Source organism: Nothobranchius furzeri, chromosome 1, assembly GCF_043380555.1.
Source record: "Nothobranchius furzeri strain GRZ-AD chromosome 1, NfurGRZ-RIMD1, whole genome shotgun sequence".
NCBI classification, from domain to species: domain Eukaryota; kingdom Metazoa; phylum Chordata; class Actinopteri; order Cyprinodontiformes; family Nothobranchiidae; genus Nothobranchius; species Nothobranchius furzeri.
The window spans coordinates 61,733,807-61,756,951 of NC_091741.1; the positions used below are offsets into that span (position 1 = coordinate 61,733,807).

A 23,145-nucleotide genomic window follows, 5' to 3' on the forward strand; every position below is an offset into this window, starting at 1 on the left:
GTTGGACACATTGTTTTAACAAAATAAACCCACTACTATGGAAAAAAGTACATATACATACGTTATTTAAAACGTTATTTTTTTTTAAATCAAGCATTTAAAACGCCACCAATTTGGGTTAATGACATCTGAAGGGGGAATCAGCCCCCAGACTCTTTAGTGACCTCAATGAGTCAAAAACATCAATGTTTCTTTAGGACACATATGTCAGAGTCAAGGCCCGCGGGCCAGATGCGGCCCGCGGAGCATTTTTATGTGGCCCGCGAGATAAATATCAAAAATATATTAAAACTGGCCTGCTGGCCGATTTTACCGCAAAGACTTCAACTCCCATGATGCTTTGCGGCATCAGCGCGGAGGCGACGCGCCCCCTCCTTTGTGTTTTTTCCAGCCCGAGGCAGTCAGAGGTAGTTGGGTGTCTGCAGCTCCGCTGTCTCGTACAAACTAGATTCCTCTCTCTCAGCGCCGAGTTCACTCAGCTATTTTCTGACGTTGAAGCCCAGAAACGGAGATTCTAGCCGCTCAGTAACATGTTCACGACTTAAAGAGGAAGTTTTCCAACTAACGTCCAGACAGAGCTGATATAACTCCAGCGAGCAGCCACACGCTCAAACCAGCACGGCTCTGTGGCTGCTGTCGTGTTTCCTCCCCGACACACAACAACGTGGTCAAGCTGCTCAGACATGTTCATCAGCACAAACCTATGTGAGCACCTGTTATCATCTAATGTTGTCAATATTATGATGAAGATGAAAAAAACAACAGGAGTCTCCTCCTCAGCTCTGATCAACCCCATGATGCAGGTATCTGGCTGGAACAGGTGAGCATCACAGTAAACCAGTGGAGCAAACTGAGCTTTAAATATGTTGGTTTTATGCTCTTTTTCTGCTCCAGAACATGAAAGTTAACAGGTGAGATATTGCATTTTCATTTAAGATAAAATGATATTTTATTTTGTTGTTGGCCCGTGACAAAAGATTTAACCTACAGCAAACAGGAAGTGGAAAGGCTGCAGATAGATGAATAGAATAGAAAATCCCTTTATTGTTCCTCAATGGGGAAAGCAAAATGTCACAGCAGCGATGACACTTATTACAGGAGAAAAAAAGGAGAATAAAAAATAAGAAAAATGAATTATCAAGAAAACATAAATCCTGAATAGATTTTAAAAATGCTGATTATACCACAAGTAATGAATACCACTGATGCCTTTTATTTAAAACTGTGTAATTTGGTTATTCTACATTCAGTGTTAATGCAGAAATATGTTTGTTTCCAAATTTAAAGGTTCAAAATTGCATACATGTTGATAAAGAAAATGTGCAAATTTGCCGTCACTTTTTCAAAAAATATTAAGTTTGGCCCTCGACTCCGTCCCAGAGTCTCATTTCGGCCCCGTGTGAGTTTGAGTTTGACACCCCTGCTTTAGGACTATGTCGAACTAGCAGCTGTCTCCACTGCCTATTTTCCACAACATTTCTACTAATTATGTAATATGTTTGATTGTTGACTATTGATAACAATTTTAGTGTTTGTAACCTTTCACATTATCACCACTTTCCATGATTTCCATCATTCATCAAACTATGATACATGAATCAGAGGACTTTTTTGGTTCTGCTTTTACTTTATAAACTGAGGAAGAGGAGCTGGTTTGGTTCTGGGATGAGGCTGTGCTGGATGATGATGTGCTGGACAGATTAGATGGTGTACTGGGTAGGTATGATATACCTGGTGGATAGGATGATGTACTGGACAGATAAGATGATGAACTGGGTTGATAGGATGATGTACTGGATTGATAGGATGATATAGCTGGTTTAGCTACAGGCACTGGCTTTAATATTGGTTTTGGTTTCTGAACAAATACTGATGTACCACTGACATCTTGTGTGCCTGTGGTCTTGTACTTCAGCAGGTACTCAGGATATATCTGGTGCTTCTCAAACACAACATATATGGAGGGATCTTTGACATCATTCACGCAGCTGTTGTAGTAGTTGGTTTCATCATTTTTCGGTGGAGGCCGGACGTAGCTAGGGTCCCCTTTCGTGTAGCGTCCCACCAACACTCTTGAGACGAACATGGTTTTGTCATTCATGTGACCGGTGTAGCTGTCGGAGTATTTGGCATCCCGAGCAAAATAACTACCTGGGGTTGTAAACAAATGGGGTTGCATTAGAAGCACATAATTTCACAATCAAGCAAGTAACAAAGCAGCACCATTAATGATTAAAAAACAGAACTGACTAAAATGCTTTTAAAACTGCAGCTGATGTTGTTGAGGAAGTGCTATTTTCTTATGTTTTTGAAGGGCAAGTCACCCCAAAATCAACTTTTATTCGCTGAAAAAATGTATACACGACTGTCTAATAGTGCAGTAAACATGTGCACTTAATAGTTTGGCATTTTAGTGCATCATCTTATTTGAAAGTTAAAAAGTCATTATTGCGCCCTCTTCGGGTTAAAAGTCTGCACTACACTGAATTCAAATCAGCCATTGTTAATATGGTGGTGAAGGTTCTTGATCATCCAGGTCATGGTAATCCAATAGGGTTCAAATGAAGGCAACTGGACTTCTTTGGCTTCCTGTAGATGTTTCGCTTCTCATCAGAGGAGTTTTGGCAGTTCTGACTGGAATATGGGAGGATCAACCTTAAACTATAGCTGTCTATTGCTATTTAACAAGCCGAAACTTCCCAAAGTTTGTCATCCTTAAATTTGTCCCTTGTCTGAGGCTTGACCTGAAGAGGTGGCTCTCCTGTGTTGTGCCATGCGCCCATGTAAAGGTCTGGACAGTCCTCACAACATTAGACTGCGTAAACTATACCACTAAGCTTCTCTTTGGGTGTTTTGTCTTTTGGATGGACTGATTTCTTTCTGAGGGTGTTTGGGTTTAAGTTTACCGGGATGTTGTGTTTATAGAAGATTCTTTTAAGTTTCTCTAAGACTCCCGCCGCATATATATGATTTAGTCTGGCAATGCTCCATTGACGGCTCTTGGTTGTGGGATGCTTTCTACTGTTGTCATTCAAACAATCTCTGCATGCTACTGGACAATGAATAATGTGATGTACTCACCGCCACAGATGTTGGTAAAAGAGGCAGTCCAATGTTGAAGGCAAAAATACATCCTTTTGTCTAAATAAAGGACATAAATACATTTATCTGCTCCTAATTCTAATAAAGCCCATGTCCAAATAGTCCAAAAATTATGTTAAAGCCGTTTCAAATGAGCTGTTGCCATCTTGTTCCACTCTGTTGCATCATCCTGCCCACCCAACAAAGAGAGGGCCCTGATTAGCCCACAAAGTGGATAGAGTACTGTCATTGGTCCACAAAGCAGATAGAGCGTTGTTATTGGCCCATCATTGTGGACCAATTTGTCGTGAATCTTGACAGAGGACAATAAAGGCACTAGAGCACAGTAGGCCGTAGAAAATAGTCTATTAGCCTGAAGCTAAGAGGAGATGTTACCGGAGTAGAGTTCAGGTAAAGGCAGAGTCGAGGACAAACGTGGGCCGGAACCAGGCAGAGACGAAGCCGCTTGGAGCAGCAGGCAAGAGACGCGGTCGAAGACAGGCGTGGATCAGAACAAGGTCGGTACGGGACGAGGTCGTGGACAAGCATGGGTCGTGGAGGCAGGCAGAGTTCTAGACGAGGGTCAGGTGTGAAACGAGGTCGGTAGGCGATGACCAGGCAGGATGAAAAGGCTGAAAGATCTACTAGCAGGAGCGTTCAATAATCTGGTAGAGTGCTGGTGGTTGACTGAGGAATATATAGCTGGTGAGGCAGGTGTGTGGCATGAGCTTGATGATGGGGCCAGGAGTGATGGATGATGGCTGATGAGGTGGTAGCATGGAGGTCAGGACCTGGCAGGATCATGACACAGCGCTCTATGGGTTGGAAACCCCTATAGAAAGTTGTGATTAGCCAGCCAGAATGCTGCTAGGGGCTGTGGAGGTTCCAATGGAGCATTCCTAGACCAAACTTTGCAAGACAAGAATTTGGTTTAGTTCACTAGGCTAGCCACATACGGGATTATGGTGCCTTTGCACCTATTGTCCTTTTTTTGTTGCTAGTTGCTGCTGTGGATGCACATCCAGACTTCTTAGTTGTTTTACAAAGGCCCACAATTTTTGGAGAGCTTTCTCTCTCTTTTTTTCTTTGCTTTTCTTCAGTCTTTGTGGACATATTCTCAGCCCGGTGGTGTAAAGTCCTGGGGTCTTATTTATCAACCGTGCTTACACACAAATCTGTGCATATATTGTGCGTAGGAAGTAAGCATTGTGCTGTAATCGTCATTTTGTACCTGTGCGTGGAAATGTTCTTAAAAATAAGAAAACTTCAGACCATGCGTAGGAACATCATCTAGTGGTAGAATGAGGGAACCGCAACACCGAAGGTCTCAGTCATCCACACATGTTCCTAATCCACAAATAATTTTACCCATTAAACAAATATTTTGGTGGAAAATCAGCTGTATCACATAACTGGTGCTACAACATCCGACGGGAATCTGACATTGTAGAATGGTTGTCGTGTTTTTGTAATCCCAAAATTTTCTCATCCCATTTTTATTATGTTTTTAATCTTTTTAATTAATAAATATTATTTTTAATTTAATTGGATCATATCATATTTTTGTCCTTGTGAAATGCCTGATTTAGCTTGAGATGCGCTAGTTAAAAGATAATTGTTCATTTTTATTATTATTATCACCACTATTATTATTATTATTATGGATTTGTCAGAGTGTGCTCTCTGGAGGAAAAGCGTTTCGGTGGTGAGCGCACTGACAGGAGATCCATCTAAGAGCTGTGCTGTTATTTGGGACCCATTGTTGAGCGACATAAACTGCATGTAGCATACCCAAAGGTCAAGTTTACATCAACAATGACCAGAAAGTAACTTTTTAATTTGCAGACACAAACACCACATCTGTCTGGCCTCCAAACAGGAAAGCACCGCAGAAGACCTTGTTAGCGAACAAGGGAGCCATAATATCTTTGCTCAAGGTCTCATACAGAAGATGAGACCTCTTCCTTGAATCATATATTCCCTTTAAAACGTGATAATTGCATAAGTGTCATATAATCATCTCTTGTTAAATCCCAAAGTGTTTGGATAATGTGTGTATTAATCAATGATGTGTTAAAATTAATATTTTTCCTGCAATGATTCATTTCAGATCTTAAATTACACCAGAACAGCATTTGTTGATTTAACAAGTTAACCTATCAGTATACTCATACATCATGAGAATATTAATGTTTAAAATTTTTGCTTTACATAACTGTAATAACATTTGCACTTCACACTAAGAGTTAACCTCTCTGAGTATCTGAGTGAAGGCGTGACTTCTGAGGTATCTTTGTTAACGACCTCTTAAACGTGTCAAATTCTGATTTGTCTAAGTTTATAAACAAAGTTAATAAAAACAGGAATTACTTCCTGATCTAGTTAGTCTTCGTCGTTCCCTTGACAAGGCCAGTTGGGTAAACAAGCATTTTGAGACCATCCTATCATTTGGCCTCAAGGTCTAAACCTCTCTGCAACGCTTATGAGTGATTTCAGAGACAACAGCTCTTTTAAGAGCCACCGCACAGCCTTAGATGCAAAATAGATACTCCAGCTTCCTGCCGTCACCTGGAGATAACCCAGACTAGATGGGTCATAATTGGAGCTGCCTACGGGCTTCAGTACCAGAGGTCCACGCCATCGGCAGTGTCCAACTCGACCTCCTGACCCCCTGGGTCATTTGGGGATCTTCACAGAAGGGTACATAGACTGGCACTAATAGAATCAGATGGTATTTATATTTAGCTTCTCAAACCAAACAGCCAAATTGATTTTAGAACCCAGACACCACAATCTCTCTCAGATATTCAAGAAATGTTTTGCTAAAACATCCAGCTCACATTACATCATTCCACTCATCATCTGTTATCTACACAACTATCATTTCATTCATACTTTGTCATGCACAATTATTTAGTTTAGGAAAATAGAATGAAAGTAATTTTTATAACTATAATCTTGACTCTGTCTGAATAAATGTGAAGTGTGTATGTTCCCTGATTAAGTCAAAGAACCTAAAGGAATATTAAATTAAATATTCAAAGACCAATCAGATTGATATTTCAAATTTATATGGAACATTACATCTTATTGATCATTTAATAAATAAGTAGCCAATCCTTAACGCTACATGCACAAATTTGATTCCAGTTCATATTCTATTTTACTAAGAGAACCCCCCAGAGAAGCTCAGTCATCCGGGAGGGGCTCGGAGTAGACCCGCTGCTCCTCCACATCGAGAGGAGCCAGTTGAGGTGGCTCAGGCATCTGGTCAAGATGCCTCCTGGACGACTCCCTGGTGAGGTTTTCCGGGCACATCCAGCCGGGAGTAGACCTAAAGGTAGACCCAGGACACGGTGGAGGGACTATGTCTCTCACCTGGCCAGGGAACGCCTTGGGATTCCCCCGGAGGAGCTGGCCCAAGTGGCTGGGGAGAGGGAAGTCTGGGCCTCTCGCCTTACCCCGGGTTTCCACGGGAGCCGTCAGCAGCACGTTACTGCAGCAGCACGTCTTGCTCGCGTAAGCTGCTGCTTGGCCCTTCCCACGAGACGCGAAGCAGCAGGGGAGCAGCTGTCACCGACAGAGCACGAAGTCACACGAGTGACTTCGTCAGTAAACACAACAACAAGCAGGAGAAAACTACAACATGGTTTGTGTTTTATGTTCTGTCCGTTTTATAATCGCCAATACGGACCTGAAAAACAAAGGAGACCGCTAGCTAGGTGATAACTTCTCACGGGGACGCACAGTTAGTAACATTTTTTAAAAGTAAAGCAACCGGAAGGCAGCACGTTCTTTATTCTGAAAATCTCTGTAGCTTCTCTCCATTTCCGCGTCCGATTTCCTGTCTTTCCTTCCCCAAAAATGTCGAACTTGACCCATTTCAGAGGCGTCGCGCGTAGAAAATAGAACCGGCGCGTAAAGGCCGCGACATGCTGCTCCTGAGACGCGGCCGACTCGCGCTGCTGACGGCTGCCGACGGCTCCGGTGGAAAAGGTGTTGTTGACCACAGCGGTTCCTATCAGCAGCTATGACGTGCTGCTGCAGTAACGTGCTGCTGACGGCTCCCGTGGAAAGCCGGGGTAAGGCTGCTGCCTCCACGACCCGACTCCGGATAAGCAGATGAAAATGGATGGATGGATGGAACCCCCCAGAACCTCTTTTGCTCCCCGATCACACACATGTTGCCAAAGTAACCAGACAGAAGACTCAGAATAGGCTGCACTGTCGGACAACATTTTCAAATAAAACTAACTCCAAACAGAATGACTCCTGAAATGTAAATGACAACCAGTCACCCTACAATATATAACATAATTTTTTTTATTTATTCCTGATGGGAACCTCTCCTCTGCCCCGACCACACTTAATATTGTAACTTGTTTGGTTCTTTTACGCTTTAGCGGGGAGTATCTCGATCTCCCTGTCAAAAAAGTTTTTTAAGGGAAAAAAAACAGGGAATGCCCTCACATGCTGAGTACGTAGCGTGTCCAAATATGGTTAATTGAGGGCGTTTCTGTATGTAAATGACTGAAAACCAAAACGAGCACCTGGGCACAGACAGGTGGGATTTATCATTAGACGATTGTGGAGGAACATGCATACGAGAGGCCACTGCATGTTTCATAAATCAGGTTTTTGACCATTCGTACAAATATTCTCAATTTCGTTCATAGGAAGGAATAAAGGAATATTTCTATGAACGTTTGATACATGAGGCCCCTTATGGCTGACATTTTGTGCTCCAGTGGGTGATGTGAGTCAAAATGCATATACTGTCTGTGTGGATTGTTTCCCATTAGACTTCAATGCAGAGACTTAATCTTGTTCAATTTGCACAGCATGGTCCAAGAAGGGCAGTTGGTTGTTGTGGGCATCCTCCCTAGTGATCTTGATGTTCTTGTCCACGGCATTAATGTGCTTGGTAAAGTCTTCTACTTCCTTCATGAGAATTGTGACCCATGTGTCGTCCACATTCCTGAACCAGTGGCTTGGTGTTGTTCCATAGTAGGAGTTCAATGCTCTGGTTTCCACTTCCTCCATGTAAATGTTGGCAACGATAGGTGATACTGGGGAGCCCATGGCCTATCTACGTTTTTGCCAGTAAAACTTGTCGTTGTATTTGAAATAGGTGGTGGAAAGGCAGAGGTCCAAGAGGGCACAGATCTGCTATGCAGTCAGTTTTGTCCTCTCGTTTAAGGAATCATCTTGTTCCAGCCGTTTCCTAACTGCTTCCAGTGCTTCATCTGTGGGTATACTTGTAAAGAGTGAAGTTACATCAAATTAAACAATGGTTTCCCCTGGGCCCAGTTTGAGATCCTGAACTTTCTTAGCAAAAGCCATTGAATTCTGTATGTGATGTTGGGTCTTTACAACCAGCGGGGCCAGGATAATGTGGAGAGATGTTTTTCAATGTATGTAACTGAATTGATGCTGCTGAAGATGGGTCTGAGTGGTGTTCCTTCCTTGTGAATCTTCGGAAGACCATATATATACATGGGGTGGCTTCTCCTAGATAGAGGTTGTAGTAAAATGTGTGATCTAGTTCTCACCTTCCTGCATCTAATTCACACAATGACTCATCAGGGTGTAGAGAGGTGGGGGGAATCAGAGTAGTTTCGGCTCATTAAATAACAAGACAGCTACAGCTTTTTATGCTTGACCCTCCTGTATTCAAGCCAGAATTGACAAAGCTCCTCGGATGAGAAGTGAAACTTCTTCAAGAAACCAAAGAAGTCCCGTTGCCTTAATTTGAACCCTTTTGGATAGCCATTATTAACTCGTTCACTGCCAGCTGTTTCCTGAAAGCCCTTCGCTGCCAGCATTTTTACTCTTTTTAAAAAAAAAGAGAAACAGAACGTTGCGCGCTAGGATGATGTCCACCCCAAAACTAGCAAAACAAAGAGTAGACTCTCCTCTTACATCAGGAAGAATCCGCGTGTTTTTGAGCGTTATCCGTTCTTTCATAATCCTATGTCAAATTGTGATTGGCAGAAACTTTTCCGGTTCACACCTCACTTTTTTTACAGCAGCGGCCCAAAACGATCTCCTAAAACGTGGATTTTCTGCTTCTTGATCAAATGACGTACGCAGATAAAGATCGGCTTTAGAGCTGGGATGTTTCTTATATCACGGTGCGGGGGCTTGTTCCGACGTCCACACAGTAAAAAAATGCAAATGACAACTTTAGTCGTCTTTGGCAGTGAACGGTTGGATTTAAAATGACAACTTTTGTCGTCAATGGCAGTGAACGGTTGGATTTAAAATGACAACTTTTGTCGTCAATGGCAGTGAACGGTTGGATTTAAAATGACAACTTTTGTCGTCAATGGCAGTGAATGGGTTAATGGCTAAGATGCACCCAGTGATGTTGCCAGTACTGTATTAAGTGGGTAAACTGAAATCAATTCATAACACAATTAGCATTATCCGTTTCAATATTTTTTGTAAATATGTTTGAGCTGTTTAAAACAACAGGAAAATGATGTAGAACATGTACAGAACTCAACAGATATGTTTACTCCTACAGCCATTACCAACTGCGAGGTGAAGCCTGATCCAGCTGTTCAGTTCGGTGGCTCTCGGTTCATTGTAGTCATGGTATCATAGCCTTAGCTAAATAATGTGCAAGTGCCTCCATTATTTCCTTGTACCGCTACAATGGTTTCTCATAAGGAGTTCCACCCACAAAACTCTGATAGATCGACTTCTGGTAGGCTGTTGCACTCCTACTTGTCTTAATGTCAGAAACTTTGGGTTTTCTAAAGCTAGTTTTCTGGAACTCTGTATTTTGATCTTTATCGTTGTGCTGGAGGTGACAACTGAGATCTGTCCCGTTTCCCCTTGTCGTTGCAACAAGTGTTTGTCATGTCTTACAAAGTGCTTGTTGAATATCAGCTCTGTTGTAACCAAAATATCTCTAAATAGGATATCTGCTGTTGTTTTAAAAATTAGTTATTTCTCGCTGACATTTTCCGCACACGTTTTGCCCTCAGCTATTGTGACGTTCTCTAAGCTAACTCAGGTGTTTGTTTGCTAGCCATCCAAATAAACTGCCATCTGCCTAGGGGCAAGCATCTAATGTATTAAGAACCCATTCGATTGGCTAAATGCCCTAGTCGGGGTGCTATCAGTCAATGTTTCAGCGCTCCTCTCTCAGTTCGCCAGGCGACGCCCACTTTTGATGCATTTTTCAAACAGGAGGTGTGGGTGGAGAAAGACTATGGCAGGGGGTGACTTGCACTTTAAAACACACACTACGATTACAAGTAAACTCCTTGGATGAAAAATATACATGGTCTTAGCATGCATGAAACAAACTAGTTTCTTTTTAACATCTAATTTTCATCATGAAATTGCACAGTCCTGAATTACAAACTCTAACTCACCTTTGCCAAAAGCTGTTCCATGAGTCCCACAAATCCTCCAGTCAAAGTTGTCGTTGCAGATGGCATCAACGTGTTGAGAGTCGGTGCCGTGAAAAAGTTGTTTTTCTGTCACATAGCGGCCACCGTTATTGTCCCTCATCCGATTCTTCTGCCTTCAAGCAACAATACAAATAAATATATTGAATCAATTTCACATCTGAGAGGTTTTACAGAACAAAATCCCTACTAGACAGAACAACACTGTAATAACTCAACCTTTTAATAACTTTTACTTTACCCTAAATGTGAAAAATGTCAAAATTCAACTCCAGTAAACAGGAGTGTGTTCTTTTGATTTTAAATAAACAACAAAGCAAAGGAACTGCTTTTATTGAAGAACTACGCAGCACCAGAATTTTGAACTAATTTCATATTGTGTTGTCTAACATTAGCATTATAATATTTTTGGTCAAATCTTAGAACACAATTCTGTGTGATTCCATGTGTAACATACTAGTGGTCAAATTTTCACCAACAAATTGACCAGAAAGTAACCTTTCATCATTGATCCATGTCTCTGATATGAATAAAATCCTAAAAAGAGTTTTAAACTTATTTAGAAAAGCCTTTATGCTCTCAAGGTTTGCATAGAGACTTCTACTATTAATGTGGATTATTGATAAAGATTGATCTGTCTTCATTTGTTCATTTAGCTGTAGTTCCCTATAATAAAAACACTCACTGTTTACATGACTAAAGTAATTAATGTCAGGGTCTATGTCATCTAAATTATTTTGTTGTTGATATTCGGTGATTACAAATGTTTCCAGTTTGGTTTGATTCAGCGTATTCATAATCCAGTCTTCATCTTTAGATGAAAGATATATATCAAATATTCATGAGATGTACACTCGATATACATCCAAGAATAAATAAGAAAAAATAAGTAACCAGGATGTAATGAGTCACTATTTGGTTTGACAATTTTATCATTTAAACTTCGCTAGCTCCTCAATATCTCTTATCAGTTGCATTTTAGCGTCTTCTGGCGTACCGAGCAGTTTTATCCACACTTTGCAATTCCTTGTGCATGTGGACTGTATTTTCCCCTGTTTGCTGAGAGCCCTTGCTTGCCTTGCTATTTCAGAATTTTTCTTTGTCAAGTGTTCATTTATGTACACGGCTGATCCTCTAAGCTTTTTTGTTTAATCAACAAATGTAAGAAAATATCAAAATGGCGATATATGGTAATATTTTTTCCTTAGATATCACATCTATTTTCAAAAGCGGTGTATCTAATTTTTGGAAGAATTTACATGCAAACATTTGTGCATTTTCTTTGCTTTTGGTGCAATTTAAATGTCGACCGCTAGTTGGCTGCAGTGTGCATTGGGTTTTATTTCCACCATTGAAATTTAAATCCAATGGTGGAATTTAAATTGGAAGCAGAGTAAACTGAACTAAAGAAGAAGACCAATGTAAACAGAAGCCAGAGGTGGTGTGTTTGAATAAAAAGCTGTAAATAGTGACTGTGTGTGTGTGTGTGTGTGTGTCTGTGTGTGCGCGTGCTGTGTTAGTTTGGTATGGTAACTTATTCTTACTACAAACATCTTTTGTATTGACCATAAAACTATTATGGCTGAAAAAAGTCTAAATATGGTACATAAGTGTTAAAAACAAGTTTGGTTCTGATGAAAATTAAAAGCTGGATAATTTCATTCTGGAAAAATCCAGTGAGGTCATACTGGGATACCATGAAGCTGTAGTATTTATGCACATTGGTAATATTAAATCTAACATCTTCAGGAAATAATTTGCTAGTAAACAGAAGCACAAACGTATTACCTACTTTCATTTGACTGAGGCGATAACACAAAGTCTTGTTCATTGTGGAAACTAGCTTGGTGAGTTACGTACCACTGAAAGACCTCCCAGAGTGCTTTGTTCTGAATCCTCTCAATCTTAATGATATCGAAGCCTTGCATTGTTGAACTGAAAAGAGCTTCAACCTTTTGAAATTCCTCTGACGTGCGCTGTAGGTCCACTCGCTAGAAGAAAAGTGGGAAGCTCTTATGCCTGACGCACACGAGAGCAATCGGCTGAGCTAACGGCCTCGACTGACCGTTTGCTCAGCAGATTGCTCGCTGTGTGCGCCTGATTTTCACTGAGTTTTCTGCCTCACGAGACGCTGAGCTGAATATCTGACCAGTCAGATATTTTTCGCCTCACAGGGTGTAGAAACTCGCCGTGTGCGCACTCCGTGAGCTGCCGGCTGAGCTGAACTATTCTAGTGGCCAATCAAAGCACATTCTCTGATCACATGATTCCAAGATGGCAGCCGCTTGTCTGCATGCCGGAAAATGAACGGGGACAGAGCTGGAAACGGAGGAAAATCCTTTACTTTTTTTGTTGATGAAGCGTCGCCGCCACTGGTATTTCAAGGTTAGGAAAGTACGGTGGCTGGAAAGATGGGCCAGGCAAGGAGTTTATGCCAACCGACTCAAAGAGATGCACCTAGAAGACCCAAAATCCTTCCGACAGTACCGCCGCCCGGATCCTTCGAGAGGGTAATGGAAACAGTGGGCCCATCGATCCGCAAGGTACCGTTTTGTTAATTTTTCAGACACGCAGACAGGGCAGGGGGCTGCATCTGAATACATCTTGGTGTCATGTGAGCGGAGAATGCGCTTTGATTGGCCACTGGAATGTTTCAGCTCAGCCAGCAGCTCAGTAGTGCACACACGGCGAGTTTCTACCCCGTGAGGAGGGAAATATCTGACTGGTCAGATATTCGGCTCAGAGTCTCTTGAGGCGGAAAACTCAGTGAAAATCACGCGCACACAGCGAGCAATCTGCCGAGCAAACAGTTATTCGAGGCCGTTAGCTCAGTTGATTGATCTTGTGTGAGGCAGGTTTTAGTCACACATTTTGCATCACTTGAGTGGTACAGAAAATTACAAAGGACCAACAGACAGAAAGAAACAAAGACTAAACAGGGGTTTATGGATATGAGCATGTGCACAGGCAGATATATTTATTTTCCTCTGAAATGTAGTTTGAGATGTAATGGTGACAGTTTTATAGAAATTATCAGAAAAAAATCCAAACAGGACTTTCAATCTGTGTAAAAGCCCACATCACTCAGTCCACTCTTCTACAGACGCTATACAAAAAAACTATCATTACTCAGGAACAAAAATCCAAGACACATAAACTCCTCAGATCAAGGCAGACACTCACTTCTAACCTAAACGGAGAATTCAACCTTTCTTTTTAAGAACCTCAGAGGAGCTGACTCTCATCCCAGCTCCAAGAAGTACAGGTGAGTCCAAACTGTAACTACTGTTTACACTCTCAACCCAATCCTAAAGGCATGATGGATAAGAGAAGGCATCAGACTTAGGAGTGAGAAGACCCTAAATACCCAGAGGACAAAAGGGTCACCCTAATAAAAAAGAAATGAGTTCATGTTTACAGACATGACAAATTCATACCAAGAATCCTGTAGCAGGGATCTTGGTCTTGTCCCAGTTTTCTGGAGCAGAACAAAACTGCCTTCTGCAAGTATAAAGATTTAAAGAGTTTTAGTTTCACTTAGTCTAGAAAAGTTTTAAAATGAAACAGACCGATAAAATCATGTACAACTGCATAACAACAAAACCCATGTTTATGTCCTCTTGTTTAATTCTGCACAGAGAACGAGTCTGGTAACTCACAGGCAGAGAGGCACTTGAGGGGCGGTGTCATGGTCTGCCTCCTGCGTCTCCCTCATGTGTCTCCTTGTGTTATCCATCCCTCTCTAGGTTTCCCCTATGTGTCTCCTTGTGTTCCTCATGTGTCTCCTAGTGTTCCTCATGTATCTCGTGTTCTCCATCCCCACCCCAGGTTCTCCCCCTAGGTTTCTGTGCCCCTTTAGGTCTCCAGCTCCCACCAGGTTTTCCCAGGTTCACCTATTCTTTAGTTTTCTTTGTATTTATATTATCTAGCTAATTTTTCTCTGTAGTTTCTTAGGTTCAGGTTTTCTTCTAGGCCCTTCCCCACCGGCTTATTAGTTCTCCTTTCCTCCTTAGATCATTAGTTATTTGTCTTGTTCTTCTAGTCTTTAGGTTTGGTTATTATTCATAGGTTATGTTTTATTTCCCCTCCTCAGCTTAGTTTCCTCTCCCTGATTAGTAGATTGTTTTCACCAGGTTTCTCTCTCCCCACGCACCTGCAGCTCATCTCCCAATCATCCTGCCCCTGTGTATAAAACCCTGTCTGCGTCTCAATGTGTTGTTGGTCCATTGTTTGTGTCAGTGTTGTCTCTAGGTCTCCAGGTCAGCTCTTTAAGTGAGCTCTTTGTCTTCAGGTCTTGGTTTTTTCATTCTAGGATTTTTGGATTTTCGGTTTTGGCTTCCTGCCTTTTGGATTTACTTTTGGACAATCGCTCCTAATAAAGGATTTTACGTTGATTCCAACTCCTGCCGCGTGTCTCCCTGGTTCTGCATCTTGGGTCCTAACCTCCCCCCCACTCACAGCGTGACAGGTGGGACTAGGCAGCTAAAAAATAACCAATCTGAAAAAAGACGGAAATGCCGACTGTACCACGTGACGCAGTAGTTTTCTAGCTGTAGTAATAAAAGGCGTCTGGCAACGACACGAACATCTTTTATTTTTATTTTTTTTAGAAGAAATGCTTTTGGCGCTTCTACTTGTTGTGGTTTTAAAGACATTTGAGTCATTTAGAACAAAGGAATGAGCCGCAGCGAACTCCAACGCTGTCTTCATTGTTTATGAGAAACTGAGTCGCTGTGTGTGACGTCCACGACGCTGTAGTTTATTATCTGTAGTCAAAAATGGCGTATGGCGACAGCGCACACATCTTTCTTTAGCAGAAAGGCTTTTAGCGCTTCTACTTGTTCTTTTAAAGACGTGTCCAAGTCATTTAGAACAAAGAGCCGCAGCGACCTCCACTTCAGTCATCATGTTGACAACAAACTCTGCGTTATGGTGTGTGACATACGCTACTCAGCGCTGATTTGCTCGGTTAGAATTCTCAGGGGGTGGAGTAATTTGAATGGGAGAGTTCCCAGACCCTTTCTCTTTGCAGAATTAAACCGAGGAGGAGTCTGACGGTAAAGAACTTTTTCTTAATTACTGTTATTATTGAACTTTGTTGTGTAAAAAAAGAACCTAAGTCCAAGAATCATCTAGAATCATTACCTGAACTTCTTTGTTCTGACATCAGAGGCAGAGACAAAGCGAGGACGTCTGCTAACAAGTCTCTTGGTGCTGTAGTGCTTATTGGTCTGGATCATGTCTGAGTAAAAATATTTTCATATTTAGAAATTTTGGTTACAAAGTGAGTGAAGTATAATAATTGAATTTCAAATGCAGAATTTTGAAAAACACATGCTCTCTGGAGTCTTTTTTACCCTGAAAACTGAGCGAATACGATTGTGAGCCAGCGCTAAACTCCACCTCGTCTTCACTGTTGTCCAGAAACTTTTGCTCCAGCGTTGCACTGTTGATGTCTGCTGAACCATGTGTACCACTCTGCAACAAACAAGATAAGACCATCATAACATCAGTCTCATATAAAAAATAACTAATCCACATCAGTCCCTGGCTGGAGAGGGATTTAGATTTTTGCCATAATGTAGGTCGTTATCATCCACTGTCAGTATGTTTTATGAAATCCCACCCAAATTATTTTGTACGTTTCTCTACGCTTTAAAGTGCAAGTTCACTGAGAAGCTGCTTTGTACTTATTTTAGAAATCCAATCAATCACTACGTGTTTATCATACAGGCTGAATGTGAAAACTAAGTTTATGACCAGAACCTGTACATGCAGAAGTCTATGCTGCAGATTTCATCTCTATGGTAAACCTAAAACCAAAGTAGAGGCCCTTTTTTGTTTGAATCAGCTCCACTGGCTTGGCTCTCTGAGGCATGGTGTCACTGTGTATATCTTCAGAGGGCTGCTGGCTGCAATAGTTATTCCCAACATGTATACGCTGCTGACTAATCTTTTAAGAAATGTTAGACAAGTTATTTGATGCTGCATGGCTTAAAGTAAGGCCTTTGAACTCTGGCCAAGTGAAAGAGGCTATTAAATAGCTCTTTTACACAAATAAGAAATGGTGCATAATTTAAAGAGAATATTTTAAATTTAAAAAACAAACTAATTTGGCCCTGTTCAGGCTTTTAGGGTTATTACTCTAGCCCTTTTTACAAGACACACTGTTGGCAAATCGGCGTAATATTACCGCAACGGTGTGTCTTATAAATGCGCCGTGCCGGCATGGCGTTGCGCAAACGTTGCGGCATTCTTTCCTCCTCGCTTGGTAGTAAAATTGCGGTAATGATCTGACTCATAAATGGCTACTGCGCCATGGCGCAACAGAGTGAGGTGTCATGATGACTTGGGAAGTTAATGCTGAGCTCCGGCCGGCAAATATATTGAAAATGATAATAAACACAGATAATAAGTTTTGCTTTGTGAACAAAATCAGCTGAAAAGGCAAACTAGAGCGCCGCAGTACTCCATGAGCATCTGTCTGTTGGAGCTGTTAGAGCTAAAGCTCTGCCTGGTGGGATCTGGGTCCCTGGGCTCTGTTGGGTCCCCGGTGGGGTTGGTCGCCCCTGGGTCCCGGGTCACTGGGTTCCGGGCTCGGCCGGCTAGGGGGTGGGAGGCTGCGGGCGGGCCTGTGGGCTTGCCGCTGCTATCCCCCGGGACTCTGCCGGCTGCTGGTTGTGGCCCCCCGGGGCAATCCTCTGCGCCTCTTGAGGGGGGCAGGGGCTTTTCTGGTCGCAGTCTCCCTGGGGTCCCTGCGCTCTGGGGCAGCTCCAGGATCTCTGAGACTTGGAGCTCCTTCCATCTCCTACACGTCTTTGGGGGCAGATCTGTGGTCCCTCACACTCTCTATTGGACGCTCCTATAGAGAAACCTTACATAAACAAGCGTGTGTACACACACAGGTGCTCACATGGTGCTCTCATAAGTATGGACTTGGGCACGTTCAACACATGTCTTAAGGCTGTGGTTGGCACTAAATGCACTGTGATTTATAATCGTGATTGTTCAGTAAAGCAATGTTTTTATATTTCCTCATCAGGTTGACGCAGTGATAGCTTTCTCCTGTTGTATTGTTGTGTGTCCCTTTTTATTTTATTTTTCTCTCTCTCTCCTTCTGCAGGTCTAGAAGCAGACTCTTGTTCATCATTGACTGTTTGTTTTTGTGGAACCCCCCCTTTCCTTTTGTCTTTTCCTTTCTCTTTCACCTCTGACTCCGTGTCTGGTCGGAATTACAAAGCATTCAAAAAACAACAACAATAAAGTTTTAAGTATCAAGCGTGACATTAAAAGCAGAAGCTTTGATGCTCCACCTGAGAGTAAATCTGTAAGGCTTGTCACCAGCATTCAGACATTAATTCTGTTTGCTTCACAGCCAGACAGGACAGGGTATAAAAAAAATAAAAATAAATAAAAGAGCTAAAGCTCAGATCACCAGAGACTGCACGGGGACTGATGGGGACAGACACCTTCAGGAGCGGCTTGTTAACCCTCTCAGGCTCAAAATAAGTTTTGATAAAAGGACTAACAACTACATCCTTCAGGGGTACTTCTGAGTTATAAAATGCTCATGAAATACATATGTGGAGTAACCAGGTAGGTAGGTTTTAACGTTGCAAATCTGCAACGCCTTCCTCCAGAGGGTTAAAAAAAAATGTAACAATCACAGCTTCAATCGAAATAAATAAAAAGGCAAGTTAAGTCTAAGATAAACGGAAGTCCGCGGCATTGCAGAGACCACCCCCATAGCCCCTTTACGCCGCTATCGCCTAATCTTTTATAAAAATAACATGATTGCGCCACATTACCGCCACGGTCTGACCATTAATAAATGACCTAAGGGTCCCTGATGCCGCCACGGCGTTGCGGCAAATTGACGGCATTGTTTTGTAAAAACGGCTTCTGTCTCAGCCGTAATGAAAGACACATCCAAGAGGCCCACCGTGTTTGTTGTTAATAAATACACTTGAAAGCGATTCTTACCTTTTTGTTATCTTTGCATTAGAGTAACTGCTTTAAATGTTTCTGATAGTATCTTGTTTCCTCTCATGTTTGTGAATGTTTAAGTACACTACGAATATCGTATTGCAACTTCTATGAGAAAAATCTCAAAGCAATCTCTACCTAAAATCCTTCAGCCCTACTTTGCATGTGACCTAATGCTGCTGAAGGGAACCCCTCCTCTGTTGCCATGGCGAATATCAAAGGAACTATTTGTGCGACATAAAACTCTAAAGTTAGTCCAAAACAAGCCCGTTTCAAGCCTTATACTGCTTTTATTTTGTTGATTTCACAGTATAACAGTAATTGCTGAACTAACAGACAAGATTGTTAACCCAACTTTTTTGGGTTAAAACTCAGTTTTACCTATTTTTAAAGAGGAAGTCACATAAATAATTGTCTTCCCCATTTTGAATGGAGGTGGGTGAGTCCATGAATGTTCAATTACAGTGTGACGGAGATCTGTCAGGCTTTTCTAATCCTAGAGCTAATGCTGGAAATAGGTGTAGGAGACTACTTTTATGTTCAGCCTGCAAAAAGTATTTTCAGTAGCAAGCTCGTGGGAGGTAGCAACTGCTAACTCTAGAAAATTTTATATCAATTCAAACTTTACTGGATTCTTCTGTGTCTTCTTTGGAAACATACTGGTATTTTATAAAAACTAAAAATTCTTCAGTCCTAATTGAGATTTGAATAACTCACGTCGGATCCATACAGTTTCCACATTCCATTTTCATCCTGCCAGTACCAGAGCCACTCGGTGGTGTGGATGAAGGTTGGCTCAACCAGAGAATTTAGAGTTGAGAGTCTTCTGACTTTGTTCTCTCCAAGCTTCATCGTGTCAAAATGGACAGGTGGGCTGCTGGTACTAAAGGGCACAAACACACTCTCATTGGTGATGCTTAAATACACGAGTATTGTCTGCAAATGTCACCAGATCACCTGTACGTGTTCTTGGGGTCACAGTAGTCCTCCTCGATGGTCTCATTATCAGGCAGATCTGTCCACTGACCATCTTCCTGGACCTGCCATCGGTATGGCATCTTGTCGTGAGCTTTAAAACATCGATCTGAGAAAAAAATAATAATAAATCAACCGTGAAAAACATGTCTTACTAGTTTCAGACAAAATAAATATATTTTTATTCCAACCATAACCTACTAACTCACCTTCATTCCTACAGTTCCCCTTGATGAAGAACATGCATATCTCAGTTTTATCTATTAAACACAAAAAAGCCAAATTAAGATTTTTCTCATCTTTAGATGTTTTCTCTTCCCTTGGTGAGTTCTAGACTTGGGTTTTTACCTTTAACATGTTTTTGTCTTGGTTTTCCTCTCGCCTCATCTCCATTTCCATTTTTGTTGCAGACGGCAGCAGAGATATCACTAGTGGAGAGCTTCCGATGGCTGTCCTGTTTTCTGTCTCGTCCTCTGACGGCTGAGGTTTGATTTTGTTTGGCTGACTGTTGTTTGCCCTGACCACTAGTGATGCTCGTGTCGGTGTCATTTCCAACAGCAGAGACATCGCTGTTAGATGAATTAAGATCTTCCTGCTGACTGAAACTTTCATCTGGTCGGTTTTTGCTGCACAGATCCAAATCATCAAAATTCAAATCTTCATTCAAGGAAGGCTGTGGGATGTTTCCTCTGCTTCCCCCTCTGCCTCCCCTGTTGCCACCTCTCCCTCTGCCTTGATTCTGTTGTCTCTTCTCAGAATTTAAACCATCTTCACTTTTTGCATCAGCATCTGCCATAGAGAAGCCACTGCTGGACCGGTTGGGTTGTCTACTGTTGCCATCATCAAGTCCATCTTCACTGAACAGATCCAAGCCTTCAGTGTGACTCGTGATGTCACTAATGGAAGAGCGTTCTTGCTGTTGTCCAGGTTTACTTCCATTTCTGCTGTTGCCCCTGTTGCCTCTATTCCCCCTGTTGCCTCTGTTGCCACCTCTCCCTCGGTACCACTGCCTCTGTGCTAGATTCACTCCATAACCACTTTTTGCATCAACATTGTTGACAGCAGGGTTGTGCTTTCCTTTGCGCCCCCTTGCTCCCCCATACTCAGTGACTCGTAATGCTTCTTTATTTGCATAAGTAGACCGTAAAGAGCTTAAAAGGCTGGGAGGAACTCCTTTATCATAAAAGATTTTCATTACTTGTGGAGCATAAAAATCGTGGTTCCTGTAGCAGATGCAGTCTAGTCTTGGGTACTTCTCACAGATGTGCAAACGCTCACAAGCAAAACCATTTTGACATTGACCAAATTCCCGGTCACCATTATTGTAATCATGACAGATCTATTTAAACAAATGCAAAGACACGTTAATGTATTGGTCACACTCAAGAACAATGATATGATGAAGTTACCAGTATATGTTTGTTGTAAGACTTACAGATGGAAGGAGCGTTTGGTCATTCTGCAGCAGCAACGTACACAACTCCACTCTGCTCAGAGCCTCAAGGTTATGCTCCTCAATTACCTTCCGGTTGTGGTCAGAGGTCAAGTCATGAGAGAAACAACAAAATCTCCTGTAATCAGAGAATGATTTACTGCTCATCTAGAGGTGTAAAATTATCATTTTGTGATTAATTGCAGCTAGAGCTGAGCGATATGGCCTAAAATCAATATCACGATATACTGAGGATTAGGGATGCACCGATGGATCGGCATTTGATCGTAATCGGCCGATAGCGCCCCTATCGGTTTTGATCGGAGTTTTCAAAATAGATCAAAGCAGACAGATCAGGTAGGGTTGTCACGGTAACCAGTGTAGCGGTAAACCCCGGTAAAAAAAAAGTTGACAATAATAATAACCGTCTTGTTTTTTACGAAACTATATTATCTTGGTGGGTTTACCGTGGCTGCAGTGTAGGCGCGGTGACCCTTACCAGTCATCGTATCATCTGCTGAAGTTGCCGGCGGCACATGCTCAATTTGCTGTTTACAACCAAAACTTTCTTGAAGCTAAAGCTGAAATAATGGCCAAAGGAGGAGACGGCAGCACTCAGGAGGACATTTATTATCCCTCAAAGAAGACAAAGTGGGAAGTACGGGCATTTTTTGGATATTTGAAGAATGTCGAGGGACAGCTGATAGAAGACGGCTATCCTGTTTGCAGCACGTGCAGAAAAAGTGTCTGTGAAAGGCAGCAACGCTTCAAATCTCATGTCACATCTGCGTGACCATCACCCACAACTCTACAGTCAACGCAAGGCAAGCTAACGTTAGCGCTTTAGCTAAAATGCGTGATCCGAGGATTTGGGTTGAGGGAGATTGCAACGAGTCGCTATATAAAGCAGCCGCAGCGCCACTACCTGCATATAAACCGTGTCACGGACACCCCCATGTTGAAATGACACTATGCTTTACGGGGCTCCCAGAGGCAGATAAGAGTTGGTCTCTCTCCGAGAATAATTAATAATTTAACAATGATTACTGCCTGATGACATTTTCCCACATCTGCAAAGCTCACTGGAACACAAACCGAGGACAATATTTTCCTGATATAGGGTTTGTTACTCAAGTAAGGGTAAAAAAGTATCTGTTTAGAAGGCTAATTGAGTACTGAGTATCATCTGATCTAATATTTTTAAAATGATGACATCAAACAGACATAAAATAAGAAGTTATGGGCAAATATTGGTATTTTAAAGACTAAAGGGAAAAAATGTAAACAAATAAACAACATAATTACAAAATAACACATTTTAGGCAAAATTTAGACACAAACTGAGGACAATATTTCCTGACATACAGGGTTTATTTAATTGTGTGAAAATGTAGCACGTAAAAAAAAAAATACTGCGATAATACCGAAAACCGTGGCAATTTTAGCCACAATAACCGTGAGGTTAAATTTTCACACCGTGACGACCCTAATACAGACCATTTTAGATTAGGTTACATTTCCTTTATTCCCAGATTATGTAGTTTGTAGCACTCATTATAATGTTGTAGAAAATTTCTGGCCAATCCACGTGATCGGTATCGGTGATCAGCATTCTTTGACATGATCAGCATTCTTTGACATCGGTATCGGTGATCGGCAGCAAAAAACCTGATCGGTGCATCCCTACTGAGGATTTCACCTCCAATGGACGATAACAACCAGTATGCACGGAAACAAAAGTTGTCCACTAGATGGGGCTGTCACATGTATCATGTTGAGTCACATTTTTACGTGGCTCAAGGGGGTACAGCTTCTTAAAAGGACATGAATGTTGCCGACATGCACACACCTCTAAATTTTTTTATTATCAAATTTATTGACATGAGAAAAATTATTTCGATAAAAGTCAGACATTTCGATAACGATACATTTTCGATTTCTTGCTCAGCTCTAATTGCAGCCATAATTGGCGTGTTGTGTTTTTTAACCAAGTTAAAGCTGCTACAACAAATCTACAGAACAAGCTAGGTTTTGAATGCAAACACGGTCACAGAACACTGACCCCTCCCCTTGGGTATCTCCAGGATGACGCTGCAAACGGAGACCAAGGTACGTTGGTTTCACATTTAGGTTGTTTTCCCTATTTTATTTCCCCACACACAGTGCTGCTAGAGCCAATAATGGCACCATAGGTGAGTGAGGGAGAGAGAGAACGTAGTTGAGTAAGGGAGAGAGAGACTCCTCCCA

General features: G+C 41.9%; 1 protein-coding gene across 2 annotated transcripts in view; it reads right to left on the bottom strand.

The window, feature by feature from the left end:
- Positions 1-23,145, bottom strand: part of syn3 (synapsin III) — a 203,361-nt gene that overhangs the window by 171,653 nt on the left and 8,563 nt on the right. Inside the window, exons 2-11 of one of the 2 annotated variants that reach the window (XM_070549581.1) lie at positions 20,902-21,037; positions 19,815-20,805; positions 19,676-19,726; positions 19,449-19,575; positions 19,209-19,374; positions 15,863-15,983; positions 15,651-15,747; positions 13,943-14,006; positions 12,366-12,496; positions 10,470-10,621 (exon numbers count right to left, since the gene is read on the bottom strand). In XM_070549581.1, coding sequence (XP_070405682.1) covers positions 10,470-10,621; positions 12,366-12,496; positions 13,943-14,006; positions 15,651-15,747; positions 15,863-15,983; positions 19,209-19,374; positions 19,449-19,575; positions 19,676-19,726; positions 19,815-20,805; positions 20,902-21,037 — 2,036 coding nt within the window. Of the gene's footprint in view, positions 1-10,469; positions 10,622-12,365; positions 12,497-13,942; positions 14,007-15,650; positions 15,748-15,862; positions 15,984-19,208; positions 19,375-19,448; positions 19,576-19,675; positions 19,727-19,814; positions 20,806-20,901; positions 21,038-23,145 lie in introns of those variants that run through there. The other variant, XM_070549585.1, reaches the window with a different exon arrangement.